We start from the raw sequence: 20,707 nt of genomic DNA on the forward strand, positions 1-20,707 counted from the left end.
ATTAGTCCACAGGTTATGTTGATCATCAAACACCAAAACCTATTGACCTAAATGGCCCAGGGTCATTTTCCTTACAGCGAGATAGGGCAACACTACGAGGCCTTTACAAAGTTCCACTAGCTTCCGAAAACCCGCTACAGTTTATGGGAAGAGCACTTGCAAGAATCCCCCGTCCGACCGCCATCGCAGCTAAATCAACCCGAGAACCTCCTTGCATGCAACTCCCCTACTGCCCTTGCCCCTTTCGGGTAAGGTAGTCTTCCACTAGCTTTCCTAATTAGTCAGCCAAGGGCGTCCCATTAATCCCTTGTGGTGGCACGTGTTTCTCAAGTTAAGCTCTATGTTCCAATTAACATTAATGATCTTGACATGAACATAAATAGAATAACAAAAGAATTGGAACATAGATATAATAAATGATTATCCCAAAACCATGTAAAGCAATAGCAAACTACCCAAGTGATTCAGGGGTAAACAAGGTAAAAAGGGATAAACAATCTAGGGTGACCTATTGGGTCCCATCAAAATTAACCTATGCGTGAATAAGTGATATTAAAGAACATTATTAGGTAAAAAGTGGTCAAGGGCACAACTTGCCTTCAATGAGCTCCTGCTCAGCTACTTCTATCTGCTGCTCACCAGGATCCTCGGTCACGGGCTCTTCTACTCGCCACAATACAAACAAGCACAGTACATAGAGAAAATTAACATCACACCAAACATATAAACAAAATACACAATAATAATCTACACATTAAAATAAAGTCCTAGGAATAGGAATCATAATTTTTGGAGTTATAGATTTTAAGTTATGAATTTTCAAAGGTTTCAAGTGCTTAAAATAGGATTAAGTGAGAAATTATTTTTCTTAGTATTTTCATGTCAAAACAGAGGTACTAAGTGATAGAGAATAAAATTACAAAATTTTAGAAACTGGAATGGATTAATTTGGAGCTAGTATGAATCTTCTATGAGTTTATCAAGATCTAGTAATTATTTTCATGTTAAAAATCCATTTTCTATTCATTTATTTGATTTAAACGATCTCTGGACTGGGCCGCGGGTTAATTTTGTTACTCTCTGGGGTTTCTTTTGTAAATAACCCAATCTGAAGGGGTATGATCTAATATGGGCCGCACGATTGAACTTGGACGCTCGAGATTAGATCTGGATCACGGCGAACCGGTATGCTGCGCGATCCGTTGGATCCAGATCCGACGCCCTTGGTTTAATGAAGCCCAGAGCGATGACCGTCATCCGATCCCGATCAGACGGCCAGGGTCATATTCCGTCGCGATCTAATCCTAGCCGATCAAGCCGGATCCGATGGCTCCCGGTCGTCGCCCTCCTCCCAGCGAACTCCGGTGACCGCACACAGACCCACGGCGGCGCTCCATTACCGAGCTAGCCACCCGTGCCCCAGGTGACCCGAAATCCAACCTAACAGAAGCTACACGATGTAGGGGCAAGAGTGAATGCGCGAAGAAGGTTCTCACCATAGATGCCACCCAGCAGAGCTCCGTCGACGAGGAGGCACGGTCACGGCGGAAATCCAAGTCCCGGCGAACGATTTCCCTACGGACCGCGACGACTCCATGCGAATTGATGCCACAGGCGCATCCGATGCATCATGGCGAACACCCGGTTACATTCTCCCATGCCCGAACGGCGACGAACACAGAAATCAGTGGCGACGGCGATTTCTCACTCTTCCTCTTGATTCATCAATGGTGGCTCACGACAATTCGACTGGTAGAGGCGAGGGGAGAAGCGGAATAGTAGCCAGGGGGCGCATACTTATCCCATTGCGAGGAACGACTGCCGAGTCAACCGGGCGAGCGGCAATGGCGGCTCGGTTTGTTACCGAGATCCACGGAGGGGTTCTGGGCGCACTGCTAGGCTGGCCGGACTGCCGCGCGCGGCGCTAAGGTTCCCGCAAGATTCACGTAGCTAGGGCGAGCATCTACCTATGATTCTCGGTGTTGTGTAACAAGGGGTAACGAGCGGGAGGCAGGACAGTTTCTTACCGGCAATGGCGCGGCACAGAGCTCCAATTGCGGAACAATGGTGTCAGTGGCGGAATCGCACGGTGGCAGATGAGATCCACGCGGAATTTCGCCCAGTCCTCACTGCAACGAACGCTCCCGCGCCACGCATAACCTCCACCCACGCAAATTGAACCGCGACCGAGAGTTCCGTGGCCCGAATCGAAGTCTCCTCGCCGGTCGACGGTGGCGGCTCAAACTTCCTTCGCTGGCAAATCCGTGGCTCCCTAGGTAGTCTCAACGAAAGGCGAGAGGGTCGCAGCAGGAGGTTTTATACCCATGGTCCGAGTGCCCTGTAGCCCACCATTAGCGCCGGTCTGGTAGGGAGGTCGTTGCGCTCACCCAGGAGTTCCGTTGAGCTAGCTCCGATTGAGAAGGGGGGAAGAGGAACAGCGGGTCTGGGTCACGAGCACGCTGCACGCGTGTGTCTGCGGAACGGGGCCCACCCATTCGGTCTCCCATTTCTAGTAGAGCGCAGGCGCGTATGGAGCTGGGGCACAGGCCCGCTGTCAGCGGACGAGGGGAGAGGCGCACTGGGCCGAGCGGTAGGATACAGCCCAGGTGCAGTTTTCTTTTTTTCTTCTTTTTGTTTTTATTTTCTGTTTTCTTTTGAATCTCAAATTTGAATTTGATTCTTGTTATGAGGCTCAACTTTGAGTCAATTATACAAATTCAAATCTTAATGTAGGAATACTATATTTTATCATATATATTTTTATACTATTTTTAGTCACATAGCATTTCCTTTCTTCTTTTCCAAACTCTATAATTTCTTTTAGGATTTAATTTCCCATTTGGATATTTAACATATTTCTTTTTACATTACTGTAATATTGTCACAAAAATGCACACACAAATAAAATCCCAGCATGATGCATGTATTTTTTTGGGCATCTCTTGTTAATCATGTATCTGTGTAAGTAATGTGTTCACATGAAATGATAAACATTGGTAATACATATAGATATAGAATAATATAATTTCTCTTTTAGACCTTTCTTACAAAGTGGGTATTACACTTTTCTTCCTTCGGCTATTATCAACATTCTTCTGCTTTGCTGGGAGCCGAAGTTTTTCCATCTCACAATAGCTTCGGCGTTTGCTCTTATCTTCTTTGAATCCATCTTCATCTTTTAGAGATGAAGCTTTCTGTAATAGCTTATGCTAAAAACAAGTAGTTAATTATGTTTTTAGGACATTTGGAAGGAGAAGGCCACCAATATTTTTTATATATGCATTTATCATCATAGTTTAAAATGGCATATAAATATTTTTTTTGTGTTTAATTCGAGGTATATAGTATAAAAAATACGGGAAATAGAGATCACTCTAGTTCGGTGTGTTCTTTAGAGACAACCATTAGGATTTTAAGATGCGTCTAAAATTTTAGGCGTGCTTTAGGGATACCTGGTAGATAGTCTAAGCACGTGGGAACTTTTTTTCCAGGCACTAAAATTTGATTTGGACCCTTAAAACTCTAAATCCTAAACTCTCTGTTTGTACAAATACCGTTCCCGTACATCGATATCTTTTCTGTATTACTGACCCAAGTCTTATAGATCGGTCAGAAGATCTTTCTTGATTTTATTTATCGTTGATTAGTTAATTTTTAATCTAAAATGAAATGCGAAGGATAAAAAAAAGGCATGCATGAGAGGACGTGAGTGGGCGAGCAGTTGGACGACGCCTCGAGATGCATGCGCTGTTGCTAAGAAAAGTCGGTCCCCTTCATCCCCCGCTACCACTTTTTAACCCACTGTTACTGGGTTGTTACTGCTGTTAATCCATACATCAATCCATATCCATACAGAGTGTGATACTAGTGTTAACGTCAGTCACGTGGTGGTGGGCTGGTGAGCTGATGGTTGCAGTGGCCACGCACGCACTGCCTGCAGTCCCTTTCCTCCTGACTAAAAATAAACACAGGTTTCCTATAATCCTATTCTCCCCCTATAGACCCCTTTTCTTTCAAACCGAAATGAAATTTCTGTTGTGTTCTAAGCTGTCCTAGAAAAGACTACTCCCGGTGTGGTTTCACAGCTTCCACTTCGACTACTGCGATTTCGGCGGATGAGGCAGCTTCGAAGTACGTATTTTCGCTCAACTTTAATCCATATCAACTTTTAATATTTTTATATTGTTTTTATCTTTATAAATTATAGCTATAATATTTTATAGTGTATTTGGTCTGATGATTTGGCTCATTCATCATAGCTTGGCTCCGGATGGAGAGGAATTGCACTTTCTTGCGGAGTGAGCTGATTCCACGTGTTAGTCTGTTATTAGAAAGTTACGAACGACTTCGTTCCGCGATTCAAATTAAATGATAATATAGACTCGGACGTAGGTCTTGATGACTCCAAAAGCAGCCTAACCTGCAAACTAAACACGCCGTTAAACAGCTGTAGCGAACAGCGTTTAACTAGCTTCAACTTTTGGTTCGGATAACGGGAACTGACCGCTCCTAATTCAGTCACCGTAGCACGAGGAGCACTATCCTGCAGTATACTGCTACCGTTTATAAACAAGAGCAAGAAATAGCTTTGCCATCTCTCAAACTATCCCTCTGGAACAGCGATGGCTGTGCCGTGAGAACAACAAAACAAAACCCTAGAGGACCCAAAGCCCCCGGGCAGATCGGGCCCGTCCGTCCCGAAATCCAACGGCGCACCTCGCTCCGGCCGCTGTACTTAATCGAGCCGCAACCGGGCCTCTCTGACTGATTTCTTCTTCTCCAGTCTCTCTCTACTCCCCCACTCTTCCCCCACTCCCCCAGCACGCCACTGCTCACACAGACCACCCCCCACTCGGAGGCGGAGTGGAGCTCCTCCAATCCGTCCCGAATCCGGACGCCGCTCGCACCGCCCGCACCGCCCGCAGATGGACGCCCGCCCCCCGATCCGCCCGCTCTGACCAGACGAACCCGGTCCCCGCCCCCGCCGCCGCCGCTGGAGCGCGGTAATGGCGGGCTTCTAGCGCGTCGGACTTAAAGATCTAGCCTTTCTATTTTGTTTCCTCTCTGCCTCTTTTCTTTCGCTGGCACCGATGGTCACCGAGATGGCGGCGCGCGGCGGCGAGGCGGCGGCGTTCGGCGCGGAGGCCGACCGCGGCGACTTCGAGGTCTTCCGCAGCGGCTCCGCGCCGCCCACCGTCGAGGGCGCCCTGGGCGCCGCCGCGGCCGCTGCCGACCTGCTCGTGGATGACGACCTCCGCGCCGACCCGGCGTACCAGAGCTACTACTACTCCAATGCGCACCTCAACCCCCGCCTCCCGCCGCCGCTCCTGTCCAAGGAGGACTGGCGCTCCTCGCACCACCGCCTCCGCTCCGCGGCCTTCGGCGGGATCGGGGACGGCAGGAGGCAGCAGCAGCCGGCTGCCCAAGGGACGGTCGGCCTGCCCGGGATCGATCTTGCCCGCCAGAGGAGCTTCTCCACCGTCTTTCAGGTGGAAAGATCGAACTTTTTCTCCCCTTATTACTTCGCATATTTTATACTCCGTATTACGTAGTAGTAGTATACTCATCGATCTTCATTCTGTGCTAATATATGCCTTCTGACGACAAAGCCTTTGACCTTGTACTAGTTGCTCCTATTTTTGACTGATGGGTTTTTGACTGAGAAGTGATAAGTCCGAGTTCATTCCAATTATAGTAGACTATATATATATCTAGTGTCGAAGTATCTTAGATTTGCTATGTTTGACATATATTAGGTATGCAGCCGTCGTGCGCTCTCGACAGTGTGAACGCATGATTGCACTTTAGACCTGTGGTTTCTGGTGATGTCTCTGTTGCGGTTATGTGATCTATCGATTTTGTCGGACTCGGCTTCTTCATGGATTCATGGAGAAATTTATTTACATGAAGATAGGTAACGTGAAGTAACGGAAAAGACCCCGCCTTCTTTCCCTATTTGACTTTGGAGGCATACAGAGTATTTTCAGCTGACTTTCCTGATTGCGATGTTAAACCGTTACTAGTGATATTATGATGCATAACCGTTATGATGGAAACTAATCCACTTCCGGAGCAGTTCATGCTTTCTGGTCTTGAGAAATGTCTACTGGATCCCGACAAGCATTGTTCCATTTATAATGGAATAAGCGTTATGATTGGATAAACTAATGTAGTTCCAGAGCAGTTCATGCCTTTTGTTTTTTAGAAATGTCTACTGGATCACGACAAACATTGTTCCATATTTCACGTGCAAAACGCTTGTATGCACCTCTTATGGGTATTGTTACTTGTTGCTGTAGCTTATCTATTTCAACACGTCCTTGCATCAGTGAGCCATATTCTGCATTAGGGCATATTGAATCTTCTAAGTTTTGTGGTTCCCTTAGCAGCATACCCTCCCCTCTGCCGATCTGTATTTATTGATGACTGCATATTGTAAGATTCTAGGAATCCTGCATTAAGCCCTAGCTTCTTAAAGGTTCTTTTTTCCCCCTGCATTGCTGTTCATTCATTCTGTTTCATTGATCTAACATCAGACTTGTTCTTTTTGTTCTAAATGGCGCAGGAGGATTCGTATCAGCGTGATATGGATAGGCAGACTGCCAGCCACAATAGTAGTGAATCATTATGTTCTTCTGGAATACAGTATGGTCTAAATCGTGGACCTGGAACTATTGGAGGCCTGCACTCTAGCAATAGTTTACGAAGCTTGGATGAAATTCCGAACAATGATCTGCCATCAAATACATTTGCTTCTCTTTTAGGGTCATCTCTTTCTAGGAGTGCATCTCCAGATCCTGAGCTTGTGAGGAGGGCCCCTAGTCCATCCCTTCCTCCAATCGGTGTGAAAGTTGGCAACACTGATAAGATGAATGGTGGTTCCTCTTCTTTCCGTCGTAGTTCATCCGCAATCGGTGGATCTGATGATCTGGTGGCTGCCTTATCTGGGATGAACTTATCATCTAGGGCAATGAGTGGGCAAACTATGGACCAGTCTCAGCTCTATCAGGATGTTGATAACGTCCAGAAGTTTCTTTTTGATCGACAGGGTGACCAACCAAATGGCAATCAGCAGCACTACATGAGGCGTCCTGAGCATGGACAATCTAAGTTATCTGATGGATATTCTGCCAATTTGGCCAATTCATCCACGATGAGAAACCAGATTAATTCTGGCAGTTTCACATCTTTTGACAGTTTGTCTCTTGGATCTGGCTTTCCTTCCCCTAGGATTGGTTCTAGATCCCCTGGAGGGACTGTATCTTCTCGACAAAATTTAGCTGGTATGTCTAACATGCTAAACTATAATGGAATTGGAAGTCCAACTGCGTCACCTTCTCTTCAGACTTCTATTGATCCAGCGTATATCCAGTACCTTGCTCAAATTGCAGCTACCTGGGATGATCCTCTAATGGACAGGAGCCATCTGGGAAGTTCTTACATGGACTTACTTGGTACACAGAAAGCTAACCTTGGCCCTTTACTTCAGTCACAAAAGCAATATGGTTACTGTGGCAATCTTGGATTTAACCTTGGTGGTTATGCTGGAAGTCCATTGACAAGTCCTGTTCTTCCCTCTTCACCTATTGCACCAGGCAGTCCACTTAGGCATGGTGACCGCAACATGCGCTTTCCACCAGGCATGAGAAACTTCGGTAATTCCTTTGGTTCATGGAATTCAGGCATGAGTGGAAAGATGGATGCTAATTTGATGCCCTCTCTCCTGGAGGAATTCAAGAGCAACAAAAGTAAATCATATGAGCTCTCCGAAATAGCTGGCCATGTTGTTGAGTTTAGGTACACCCCTTCCCTGTTGATGTTTCTAGAATCACGATAGTATTGTAAGTTTGTAACATGCAAATAATCCTACTATTTTTTGAATATTTTGTAGTGCTGATCAATATGGAAGCCGGTTCATACAACAGAAGCTAGAAACAGCCAGTACTGAAGAAAAGGACATGGTTTTTTCAGAAATTATGCCTCAAGCTCTCACATTAATGACTGATGTATTTGGAAATTATGTTGTCCAAAAGGTAGGAGTGTATGGAAGTGCTGCCTGGATATCTGTCTGAGGTTGTCTTGTATCTTTTGTTAACTCGGTGCTCCTTTTTCTCAGTTTTTTGAGCATGGAAGCACTGCCCAGATAAAGGAATTGGCTGGTCAGCTTATTGGACGTGTCCTTGCTCTTAGTCTTCAGATGTATGGGTGCCGGGTTATACAGAAGGTGCTTGTCAATTGAAATACCCCCCAATCCTCATGTCTATTATAACTAGAGCTTGGTTATTGTTTTTTGCCTTGCTAATGCGTTGACGGCTCAAATAAATTACCTTGCACAATAATTCATACCGTTGCTTCTGAGTGGTGGGAGTCATTTGACCTACAGATTTGGTATATTGTTGGTTTATAGTTCTATCCTCCTGATTATAAAACAAGTTAGCATGAAAACACCTGCAGCAAACCACTCTAATATGAGAAGTATACATTGGATGTTTGTTGGAAGGCTGAATTGTATACATTTTGTATGTGCTTGTACAATTGGTATATGAGAAGTATACACTTGCATCTCTAGAATTTACATAATTGGCTGGAAGATTGTATCAAGCAACATGTTGTTTCTGACAATATTGATGATATATGTGCAGGCTATAGAAGTTGTTGATTTGGATCTGCAGACTAAAATGGTTGCGGAGCTGGAGGGTCATGTCATGCGCTGTGTACGTGATCAAAATGGGAACCATGTTATACAGAAATGCATAGAGTGCATTCCTCAGCATGCTATCGAGTTCATTGTCTCGACATTCTATGGCCAAGTTGTAATGTTATCCACTCATCCATATGGTTGCCGAGTTATTCAGGTATGATAATTATATGCATCACTCATCCATTTGGAGGCTTACCATTTGTAACACTTAACTTGTTATTACATCACAAATTGCTACAGAGGGTTCTAGAGCATTGTGATGATCCTAAGACACAGCAAATAATGATGGATGAGATTCTCCAGTCTGTTTGCTTGCTAGCTCAGGACCAGTATGGCAACTATGTGGTTCAGGTCAGTGCCATGTTCAGTTTTGAAAGATATGTATACATGTTATTCCTGCCTTCCTGGTTTTGAGTTGGTGGGCTGTGTTGTGCAGTAACATCTCTAGGATTATGTTGGTCTCAGTATGTTGTTTGCTTCATAACTGGTATCGTTTGACACTGAAATGTGGATCATGGACTCCCTTTCCTTCTTCCATGAAACATGGGTATTAGTGAACTACTTTGTATCAGAGTTGGTTCCATTTGTTGTAGCACGCAACTCACCCTCAGAAAACACCCCAACACATGCAAAAAGATTAACTGGCTTGCCAAACTGTGGACGCCACCTGAACATCGTCCAGGGAAAATGATCTTAAGCAACTTCTTGGAGCTACACTACTCCAGCTGAACATCATAGGAAAGTTGTGGACCCTGGATTTTACCATAGGGTGTGCCACACCCACACCAAAAGTTTCACATGCACGTTGCTAAAAATCCAATTAGCAATTTTGTAAACAACTGTAAAATTTGTCTTATAATTCGGTGTACAAGTACTAAATAACATAAATGGGTCTTAAATTCAACAATTTAGTGCACAATGGATGAATAATCAACAAATAATACCCTAATTAATATTTCCTGATCTACCGGGTACATTAATCAATTGAACTAACTTGACGATAAATTGATCTGGTTAGTAACTACTACCAGTGCAAGTCTGTAACATACATTGGCATTGGCCTTGGGGAGTTCTGACTTGGCTCTGCAGTACTGCTGCCTGTTCCATGTCGCCATGTGCTGTGCTGCCGTGTGGAACAGGAAGCAACAAGAGAGGTGTGAGGTACATTGGCATTGGCCTTGGGGAGTTCTGACTTGGTTCTGCAGTACTGCTGCCTGTCCCATGTCGCCATGTGCTGTGCTGCCGTGTGGAACAGGAAGCAACAAGAGAGGTGTGAGGTACATTGGCCTTGGCCTTGGGGAGTTGACTTGGCTCTGCAGTACTGCTGCCTGTCCCATGTCGCCATGTGCTGTGCTGCCGTGTGGAACAGGAATCAACAAGAGGTGAGGTGCTGATGCTTGTCGGCCTGACTTGCTACTGCTAAATGGCCTAACACAACCAGGAGACTTTAGGGTTCGGTTGAATAAGCTGAGAGGAGGCCAAAGAAGTCGGTTCTGGGAATTCACCAGTCGTGGTGTGATGCCGGAGTGGCAGAGGTCACCGCGGGCGGTCCTCGGCTTGACCAGTTGGGGTCCGATGCAGCTGCACCAGTCACCTTATTAGCTAGTAATGGGAGTCAGACTTGTGCATGGGAGTGATATATTTTTTTACAAAGGGATAACTTGTTTGGCCGGCTTAGGAATAACTAATTGGTTTTCTTTTTATGTTTTCTAGTTAATATGTAGGGAACTTGCTGAATTTTTGTGGTGAAATGGTGCTACTAGTTATTAATCTCTGCAGGTTACAAGTAAATAATGTATTGGAGATAGGTAGTCTTTAACATGGCTTGGACTGCTAATGTTCATTTTTATTTGTAAATTGTGATACTATGTATGTACTTCTGGGGATAATTCTATGGATATTATTTTTGTAGGGGCAATAGTGTATATCATAACGATTTTGTTACCAAATTTTGAAATGCTTGACTGGAGACATTCCAATGGGTTATTTTTCACCTGCTGTAAGCAGCGCACACAATCTTGCTTTAGGATTTGACATTGATTCAGAGTCAAATGTTGCACTTACAGTGTGGGCAGGTTTTATGGGATAACCATAGCTGTATGTGCTTAGTCATGGTTCTGAGATCTTTGGAACTTCTTTTGATTTATTTCAGCTAAGTGTTTAGTTTCTTGATATTTTATTTCTTACTAGTGACTTGCTGAACTCTACAGCATGTTCTGGAACATGGCAAGCCCCATGAGAGATCAGCCATTATTGAGAAGCTAATTGGCCAAGTTGTGCAAATGAGCCAGCAAAAGTTTGCCTCTAATGTCATTGAGAAGTGCTTAGCCTTTGGAAATCCTGTAGAACGTCAGGTTCTGATCGGTGAGATGCTTGGATCCACTAGCGAAAGCGAACCTCTTGAGGTATGCTGATGCTTTGGTCTTTTTATTTTCTTTTAAGAATGTTTTATTTAAGCAGAACTGACCAAAATGCTTTGTTTACCACTCAATAACTGGCTAGTGGCTAATTTGTCTTGAGATCTTTACTGATAAGATATGGGTTGCGTTGTGGTTGCGCTAGGTAATGATGAAAGACCAGTTCGCAAACTATGTGGTGCAGAAGGTGCTAGAAACTTGTGACGATCAGCAGAGGGAGATGATCTTAACAAGGATAAAGACACACTTGAACACACTCAAGAAGTACACATACGGGAAGCACATAGTAGCGCGTGTAGAGAAGCTTGTTGCTGCTGGAGGTATATGCATATGTTCTATCTTCATATACTTATGGCTCCAGGACGCGGCATTATGTCTGTATCGTGTTTGTTTAGGGACTAATAATGATGTTTATTTTGTGCTCACAGAGAAGCGCCTTGGGCTTCAACCAGCATGCACCGCCGCCTGAAGGGCAAACTCTCTAAGTTGTACAGCTAACAGTTGCTAGGTTTGCCTCATGTTTTTTTCTCTACTAAAAACCTTATATGAAGGCCCCTTTTGGCCTCGCCAGGAAAAAAAATAAATACTGTATGTTTGCGGGGAAGAGTGTACATTAATTCTGTAGCAGAAAGACCCCCTACCCATGTGGCGGAATCAAGGGAGGAGTGATGCGTGTGAGTCCGATCGATCTGAAGGCTGCTGTAAAGAGGAAGATGGAAGGGGAAGGAGTGAGAAGCATGTCAGTTACTCTGCTGCTGTACAAATTAAACTTAGCTCTTAGAGTGAGGAGAAAGTAAGCTGTTAGCTGTCTGCCTAAAGGAAAGAAAGGAAAAAAAAAAGAAGCTGGAGGCCATTGGCACCCTGTTTCATGTGTTGGTATAGCTGCTGTGGCTCTCCTGTTGTCTGTCTGGCCTTTGTTGTAACATAAAGCTGAGGCGCACTAGCCTGCCTTCGTTTTCACAGTTAAGCTGAAGTTATTAGTATCAGCTTTCCTGAACTGCTTGGTATGTAATGTGACTCTGTTTCTTCCTTGTACTAATGCTTGTCTCATGTAATCCAGGCCCCTAATGTCTGAATGTTTTAATCTCATTTTTCACCTCTGATAAACGTTGTTTTTTTGTTTGGTTTTGTTGCTGCTGAGGTGATCTGTTTTTTTTTGCTGCTTTTGTTTTGGTATACATACTCCTTGTTGCTTTAATGAATTACTGCACACACACACACGCTCTACTGTTTTCAAGCTGTAGATCCGCAACACTGATTTTTTGCATTCATTGTTTTTTGCTTCATTGCCGACTGACGAGGGAACAGAAAAGGACTGATGTCACTGTCCTTATTATGCTGGTCACTGCATCATTTTCTATTTGACTCGTCTCCTCGTACATCAACTGAAACCATGGCATAGAAAATCAGTGAGCAATGAATAATGTGAATAAGTAAACAGCAGTTGTTATGGTTTCTTGCCTTACCTTTGCATCTGCACTGAATACTTGAATACACTTCATCTGGATCCATCTGCAAAAGCCAGTAAGCATGTTTACGTGGTACGTGAGTGCCATGCATATTTGTTCGTGTTTCCATGCAACTCAAAGGCTGTCATCGACTCATCGTCTTGTCATCGGACCTCAAACCAAACTAAGTCCTCAATTCCGTTGTGAAATGGGAAAAAGGGTTATCCCAAGTCGAAAAGACAAGTATAAATAAGGTCTACCTTTTAAATATACTCTATCCGTTCTAAAATAGTAGTCGTTTTAGCTCTAAATTTTTATGTCTAGATTCATATGAATGATTATGAACCTAGATACATATATAGAACACATACATTAATCATTGTATGAATCTAATAAAAAGTAAAACAAATTTTAATTTACGATGGAGGGAGTAAATGCGAGTGTAGTTTCTAGGTCTTTGTGACAACTAGAAGTGTACTTTCTAGGTCTCTGTGACAACTAGGAATGTGCACATCCAACACATAGCCAGGAGCTAGTTGCTTATTCCAACCAAATCACGCAAAGAAAATGAATTGTGACATAATTTAGCATTTTATAGTTGGCGCAAACAAAGCAACAAGTAACAAGCAGCGCTGTATACATTTCATCTTTAGAGTAGGTCACAAGGTCTTTTTTGTAATGTAATTTTTCACATTGAACTACGATCTTTATAAGCTTTAATTTGGCTTGCCATGATCAATACATGTTATACTTTTTTCTCCTAATAAAATGCATTCTTAGTTTTTTCGCCAAAAAAGAGAAACATTTATGCACTGACATCTCATGTCCTCCTAAATTGTCACTAAAAATATACTTAAGTTGGGTCTTGTTTCAAAGCTTTTATGGTATCAAAATTTATTTTAGATGCTTGTTACATAAAAATATCGTTCTTTAAGTTTTGAAATTTTGCAAAAACCATGTGGCTTCAACAAATCTATTTTTATGTCGCTAAAAATGATTTATAGGGGTCACTTGATAGATCGACACCATCTCCTGTAGCAATAATATGTCATGATTTTTGAGACAACTCTATCTGACACTACTAAAGTTTTGGTTACTTTTTTGCCCTTAAATTATAAAAATTCCCTATTTGACACTAGATGAGCTAAATTTGGTTACTGTTTCTGACATCTAGCGCTGTTAACTTTTATATGGAAAAACGATTTTACCTCTCTTGAAATAATTATTACAAGTATTTATACATAAAAAAATATTACAATACAACTAATTTTTATCACAAGTATTTATACATACATAATTATTCAATAAGGGTAAAATAATCTTTTCACATGAAATTTAACACCATTAGAGGTCAGAACTAATGGTAGTGTTATATAGGGAACCAAATTTATATCCAATATCAAATAGAGAAGATTTATATTTTGACGTAAAAAATGAAAACTTTACTAGTGTCAAATAAGGAATTACTAGTGAAGTGCCCGTACATTGCTACAATTTCCGTTTATGCTTAAATATAGAATATAAAACATAAATACATGTGTGTTATGTTGGCTTTGGCTAAGTAGGTGTGAATGTGAGTTTAGAGCCAACAATCATAGTTCAAATCCTCATTTGTACATAATTTAGCATTTTTTACAATTTAAATGTAGGGGGCACGACGACTGTGAAACTAGGAAAACTGGTGCTTTAATATAGTATAGATAGAGACTAGTTAGATGCTTGTACATTGCTACGATTTCTATATATCACGTGGGTATACTTTGTTTTCATAAAACATAAAAATATGCATGTTCTGTTGATTAGGTGGGTGTGAATGTGGAAACTGATGCTTTATATAATAGAGATATCTATTTTTAGACAGCGTATAATAAATACATATAGAAATATCTTTGCCCTTTTGTTCACATTTAATTGAACCTAGCCTAAATGGGCCTATTATGCAAAACACCTAAATGAGCATAAATCAACCCATGAGAGTTAAGAGGACTCCCACCCTGAATAGGTTCATGAAGTGATGCACTAATATATGCACCTTTTTATAAGTATAAAATCGTACTTAATTCTAATATAGAAATATATTTTGGTAGTAGATTCTCTGATACATAAGGACTTAACGAAACAAATTCAAAAGTTTTACTATATTTCACTAACTTTTTAAATACAATAACCATTTTGGGTTCACTATATTTTTATGTGTCAACCAAAGCACCCTAGATTTGAACCAAGTCCGAGAAGTAAATGGTCTAAAAAATCAAGAGTTAAAAAAAATAAAGGGTTTAAGAATGAACGATTTTGTTCTCGGAGAATAGAAAGATAGACTATGTCCACTATCAAGCCCCATAGAATTGACCTTTTTATACATTCAATAGTTTAGAGTCTTTAGGACTAGAATATCTTTGAAATTATTTTTTATAAAAATTGGTGGCTTGTTTCAATCACACCGAGAACCTTACTTTGGTGTCAAGTTGAAGGCAGTAGTGCCAACTTTCCTAGGCCTTTTGGCATGTAGTATGCCATCATGTTATCTTTGTGTAAAAGGTGTAATATAGGACATAATGATGTGTATGCATATCCAAGACATGTAAAAATATATATCTCATTTGAGATGATATATTTTTAGTATCATGGCACACTATGTATGCGTCAACTATCGAGGACAATGAGATGTGTGTGTGTGTGTGTGTGAGAGAGAGAGAGGAGATGGATTGATTGGTACATATGTGTCATAATCATTCATGTGTTTGTTGTGACTTTGTGCTCATGTAGGTATAAAGCTATAGTTAACTAATGAAAATGGTGACATAGAAACTATGTGGCAACTAGGTGACGATGGAATCCTTATCAAGGCTTACTAACTATCAAATAAAGCTAGCTATTACCAAGGCTGACTGGTCCTTTGTGTGTATCCTTATCTTCATATGCCATTGGCATATCTGAAAGGCAACTATCTCAAGTTAACAAAACCCTTGTCCATATGATCATTGCAGTCTCCTCTAGCTGGCTGAACGGGTCTACAAATATACACTACTACTCCACTAATGTCACATATCCACAACCAGGTGATCTCAAGTAGTAAGTTCACCTTAGCGAGCTCAAGTAGTTTGTATACATGTTTGATCAATGTTGATGTCTACTTCTCTTGCTAAACCGATTCCCCTCCTTCTATTTGTCCATATATTTGTGCATGCAGATTAACAGAAAATATATTCCATCATTGAAAATGAGTTCCGTTGTTTTGGGTGCTACTGGTAGGGAGAATAAGACATCATGGCCTGAGGTGGTGGGCATGTCCATCAAGGAGGCAAGAGAGATCATTCTTAAAGACATGCCCAACGCTAACATTCAAGTTCTACCGGTTGGCTCGCTTGTGACCCAAGACTTTCGCCCTGATCGTGTTCGCATCTTCGTTGATATTGTTGCCCAGACTCCAACAGTTGGCTGACAAGGATATGCCTTATCTATAGGCCAAATAAACAAAGCCTACTTTTATGTATCATGGCTAATAAATCCTACATTTCTTGGTTATCCTTGATTGGTTTAGCTTATTAGCTATATCGCCATCAAAAGGGGCCCCAAGAAATTACATGTATGTCTATCATAAAAATCTCATCCCGATGGAATATATAATAAATAAATAATGATATATGCAATCGTAACTATGTCAAAATAGCACAAAAGATGCCTACACCAGATATACTAAACACAACACAACATTGATGTCAAATTAGAGGCATGGGTAAACTAAATGTGTCTTTGGTAATGTTGCTCATGTAAACATATTCGATAATAGCACTAATCATAGACTAGTCTCATCTAAGCATGTCTCTAATGAAAGGAGATCTTGTTAGTGTCATGTTTCAATAAGAGATATATTTGATGTGATCCCCATCATATATGTGTGATCTAGGACAAGCTCATCAGAGACACAATTATCAATATTTATTTCAAAAAAGATCAAATATAGACGTGTAAATTCAATAACCTCATTAGAGGCATGATCTTTAATACATGTTTATGATGATTTGAACCTCATAGGCACAAACACATCTCTGATGAGGTAACCATGGTTGGCAACCCAATTCTTTCTACTCATTTAGGCATGTGCACATTCCACACCACCTCCTCCTCTCCCCTACCATTCCATGCGTACTACTTTGTCACCACCCCAAAAATCCCATGCAATCTTGCCCCTGTTAATGAGTGTGCCTTGCCACCCACACCACCTGCTCCACTCCCCATGACACCAGTGGTGCTACACTACGAAGCCACCATGGTTGCACAATGTTAGTGGATGTATCCTCTACCAATAAAAACACTACACTTACGCTAGACTTAGGTGAGTTGCATGCTACCCATGTTCTATGCTTGCATGCCCAAATTCTACCCAACCCAAGTTGTCTCGTCTAAGAAATCCATAATTAAATATGTATTTCTTCATGGAGTGTCAAGAATCTTGGTGCAAAAAACGTTTTCTAAATTATTGGTGGGTTCTTGGTTGAGACTTTTTTGGGAGTCATTCATGGTATCTTAGTTTGACCTTTTGGAGAGAGTAAGCCTTGACTGAATTGATGAAGAACAAGCCCTCATTAAATTGATGAATTCTTCCAAGAAAATCTCCCAAAAATGGAGCACTAGTTTCTGGTTACAAGGTAGTCATGGATCTTGTTAGTTTCCTAGATAGTTTCTCCATATTTTACTAGAATGGAAATACTTTTTACTTTCCCTTGTTACAATTGTTTAGGATGTCGATTACTTTACTAGTCACATTTCTTTGCATTGAGCAAGATGGTGATGATGACCTATTGTGCCTTCTAGGAGCATGTGCATGGCTAATGTGTATGTGTGAGCTTTGGAAACATGTACATGAGGTGGAAGGAGGTGCGCTTGAGGTGCAAGAAGGTACTCCCATGCTAGCACATTTCAATCTTGTGCTAGGGAGTGATCCTTATACTGTCACGGTGGAAGGGGTGCTTGACAAAGTGTGTCTAGACATCGCCATTGGATGTTTTGAAGAAGCACTTCCCAGAACATTTGAGCTTGTTGTGTTAATTGTTGTGCTTGGCTACTTTCTATGTGGATCATGCTAGGCATATACCATTTGAGTTGTCTGATATCAATCTCAACGAAGAGGCCAAACATGAAGTGGCGCCTTAGTTGAATCTAGTTTCAATTCCTTTTGTTTCTTTCCTTGCACTACTACAAAATTGGCAAGCACTATAAGTTGCTTTGGAACCCGCAATCATAATGTATCATTATTAGTTTATGGCTACAACCAATAGTAATAGATAGGTTTTCGTAGCTGGTTTGTGGCTAGAACCTATCGCAATTGGTTGTTTCCATAGATTGGAAGTGATAGGTAGGTTTTCAGTTATTTGGCACAAAATTCCATACCTTATAAAATCAAATCAAGACAAACTTTATACTAAAATTGTAGAGTTCAAATATATGCAAACCTTTATAGTTAGAAATTTTTAAATTTGAAATTATTTGTATGTTCAAATACCCAGATAATATTGAGATGGTTGACAATGTTGAATGGAGACAAAGTCAACTTCAAAGTTATAATACTCGATAAGATAAAAAAATACAGTTAACAACCTTTTCATTTGAGATAATTTAGAGTGTCAAATATTTATTATAAGATTCATAAATATATAGTTAAAAGAATAACATCCGTTACTTATATAGTCATAAGTCTTGTGTAGCTCATATGAAAAGGATGGTTGAGAGAATCTTGAAGTCTTGAGTTTGGATTCGAGAAACACATATCAATGATACTCAATCCCATCACCATCGTCACTACCAACTACCCTATGTTGGATTCGATTCTGGTAGTGACCCTTGATTTAGGGCCTGTTTGTTTGGGATTATAATCTACTTAGATTATATATATAATCTAACTTATTTTGAACTAAGTGTTAGTTGAAAATAAGTTAGATTATATAGTCTGAGTAGATTATAAGCCCAAACAAACAACCCCTTAGACTCTACAATGACGCATGAATCTATACGTAGCAGTGTTGACGACTGTATTGACCAATTTAATTAGACTAGTATATAACCATGCTAACGCTACGATCCCATGAGGAGAGGGGTCGACGCCGCCGCCGCCGTGAGGGGATGGTTGATGGTAGCATGAGTGAGGGGGAGGGGGCGATAAGGACACGAGAGTAGGGCGGAGGGGGAGGCTGGGGCGATGAGGTCGCAAGGGAGGGAGAGGGGAAGGGATGTGTTAGATTTATGGGCTTGGCCCAAATTTAGAAATTTGGTTAAAAATCCTATGACTGCTTACTAGCCTTCGAGATCCTGCACCGGGAGAAGTCGAATAAGGTTTCTAGGAAGCGCCCCCACGCGACTGCTCGCGCTCTTCTCCATGACTGCCATCGACGTCGTCAACCCTGTCGCTTTCACGCAGTCAATAAGTATATCTAATCAATAAGCATCATTTGATCTAATCTCGTACTTCAGTTTATCTGTTGTTATAGATGCGTACTGCTTACTAGCTTGTTAGGAAACAACTTGCTAGTTTTTTTATTGTTGTTCATGATTTATATTCAGAATTTAATCTAGAATATGTATATTTATTCATCAGGTTGATCCAAGTAATATTGTCCATTGAATTTGAGTAAGAGAGAGGTGTTATCCAACGATATGAACTATTGGTTTTGATGGTGTGTTAAGTTTAGATGTAATTTCTTTGGTGGATTTAGTAGATGTTATTAGTGTGGGGATGATTTGGTTGAGTGTGTTTTGTTACCACCTCTTGTTACTGTTGTGCATTCAGATATATGGACACGTACAACACATGAGCCCCTTGATCTTTACATAATCTACATGTGAGCTCCGATCATTAGAGAATGCACATGACGATGCTCTACCTTTGTGCTCATGTGGGAACTATTGACAAATGGTCATGACATGGAAAGCTCTCGACAACCACATCATGCATGATAGGACGATGATCCTTATCGTGGCTAGCTAGCTATCCGTTTGTTTTCGGTGCTGACTGGTATATATATCTCTCTCTGTGGGCATCGTCGTCATCTTCGTAGATAGGGCATTTGGCGCATATGGAAGGCCATGGCTGCAGCAAGTTAACGACGAAAGACATGTCGACATGCTGATCATTGCACTCTCTCCTAGCTCTCTCTGCCCGGCCGGATGGGTCCATAAATACGCACTAGTACATACTCAGCTAGTAGTCTCACATAGCATAGCCATCTTCTTCGTCGACAAGCAGGGGAGTTAGGTCTCACATGCATGCTTCATCACGTACTGACACTGTTGATGATCTCTAGCTACTTCTCTCGCTGAACTGATCCTCCTCCTTCTGTATATTAATTAATCTGTGCATGTGGCTAGATTGTTGACTGCATAACGAAACACATCGTCGTCGGATCGGAGATGATGAGTTCCGTCGTCGTGGATGCTGCTGCTACCAGCAGCAGCGAGAAGAAGACGTCGTGGCCGGAGGTGGTGGGCATGTCCATCAAGGAGGCGACGGAGACTATTCTCAAGGACATGCCCAACGCGTACATCCAGGTGCTGCCTGTTGGGTCGCCCGTGACGCTGGACCTTCGCCCCGACCGCGTCCGTATCTTCGTTGACACCGTCGCCATGACTCCGACAGTTGGGTGATACATACCAAATGCAATAAACAAACCCTACTTTTTATTTTATGTTTCCAGTTAATAATAAACCAGGCCTTAGCTTCTTGGTTGTCCTTCCTTGGTTGGTGTTAGCTTCTAAGCTACTAGTACACCATTAAAAAAAGGAGGACCTCATGTATGGCTACCGTGAAAAATGTGATCTTGATGGAATAATATATCATAAATAAGCAATTAATGATGATATGCAACCATCTAATACTATGGTCATGTGCATCTCATATAAATGCTTCTTTAATGAGGCGAGCGAGAACTACAGAGTAAATGCAACGATGTAGGTACGGTGGAGAAGGGGTAAGGAAGGGGAGGAAATGTAAATGCGAGAGATGGCGACTGTCACACCCTGATGTTACGATAACTAAAACTTTGGCATGTCATCATCTGCATTTACATTAACTTGTTTGATATACCTAGAATACCTAGATCATTTTTTTTCTTCAAAAAGTGTGATGTTGTGTGTTGGGTTTAGGGTTT

The 20,707-nt window shown here is 41.7% G+C and overlaps 3 protein-coding genes across 3 annotated transcripts; all 3 read left to right on the forward strand.

Moving 5' to 3' along the window:
- The first annotated feature begins 4,766 nt into the window (after positions 1 to 4,766).
- Positions 4,767 to 12,236, forward strand: LOC100384506 (Pumilio homolog 3). The gene is made up of 9 exons (XM_008649972.3): positions 4,767 to 5,489; positions 6,566 to 7,797; positions 7,892 to 8,033; positions 8,117 to 8,224; positions 8,643 to 8,855; positions 8,942 to 9,052; positions 10,912 to 11,106; positions 11,264 to 11,438; positions 11,547 to 12,236. The coding sequence occupies exons 1-9, from the start codon at positions 5,091 to 5,093 to the stop codon at positions 11,585 to 11,587; spliced, it is 2,616 nt and encodes an 871-aa protein (XP_008648194.1). The 5' UTR covers positions 4,767 to 5,090; the 3' UTR covers positions 11,588 to 12,236.
- A 3,321-nt stretch (positions 12,237 to 15,557) lies between these two features.
- LOC100286271 (uncharacterized) lies at positions 15,558 to 16,227 on the forward strand. The gene is made up of 2 exons (NM_001159158.2): positions 15,558 to 15,638; positions 15,757 to 16,227. Exon 2 carries the CDS (start codon positions 15,787 to 15,789, stop codon positions 16,006 to 16,008), a length of 222 nt encoding a protein of 73 aa, NP_001152630.1. The 5' UTR covers positions 15,558 to 15,638; positions 15,757 to 15,786; the 3' UTR covers positions 16,009 to 16,227.
- Positions 16,228 to 19,766: 3,539 nt separating this feature from the next.
- LOC100286333 (subtilisin-chymotrypsin inhibitor CI-1B) lies at positions 19,767 to 20,417 on the forward strand. Its single transcript, NM_001159220.1, has 2 exons — positions 19,767 to 19,838; positions 19,929 to 20,417. The coding sequence occupies exons 1-2, from the start codon at positions 19,827 to 19,829 to the stop codon at positions 20,202 to 20,204; spliced, it is 288 nt and encodes a 95-aa protein (NP_001152692.1). The 5' UTR covers positions 19,767 to 19,826; the 3' UTR covers positions 20,205 to 20,417.
- The last annotated feature ends 290 nt before the right edge of the window (positions 20,418 to 20,707 follow it).

Source organism: Zea mays, chromosome 6, assembly GCF_902167145.1.
Source record: "Zea mays cultivar B73 chromosome 6, Zm-B73-REFERENCE-NAM-5.0, whole genome shotgun sequence".
Lineage (NCBI taxonomy): Eukaryota > Viridiplantae > Streptophyta > Magnoliopsida > Poales > Poaceae > Zea > Zea mays.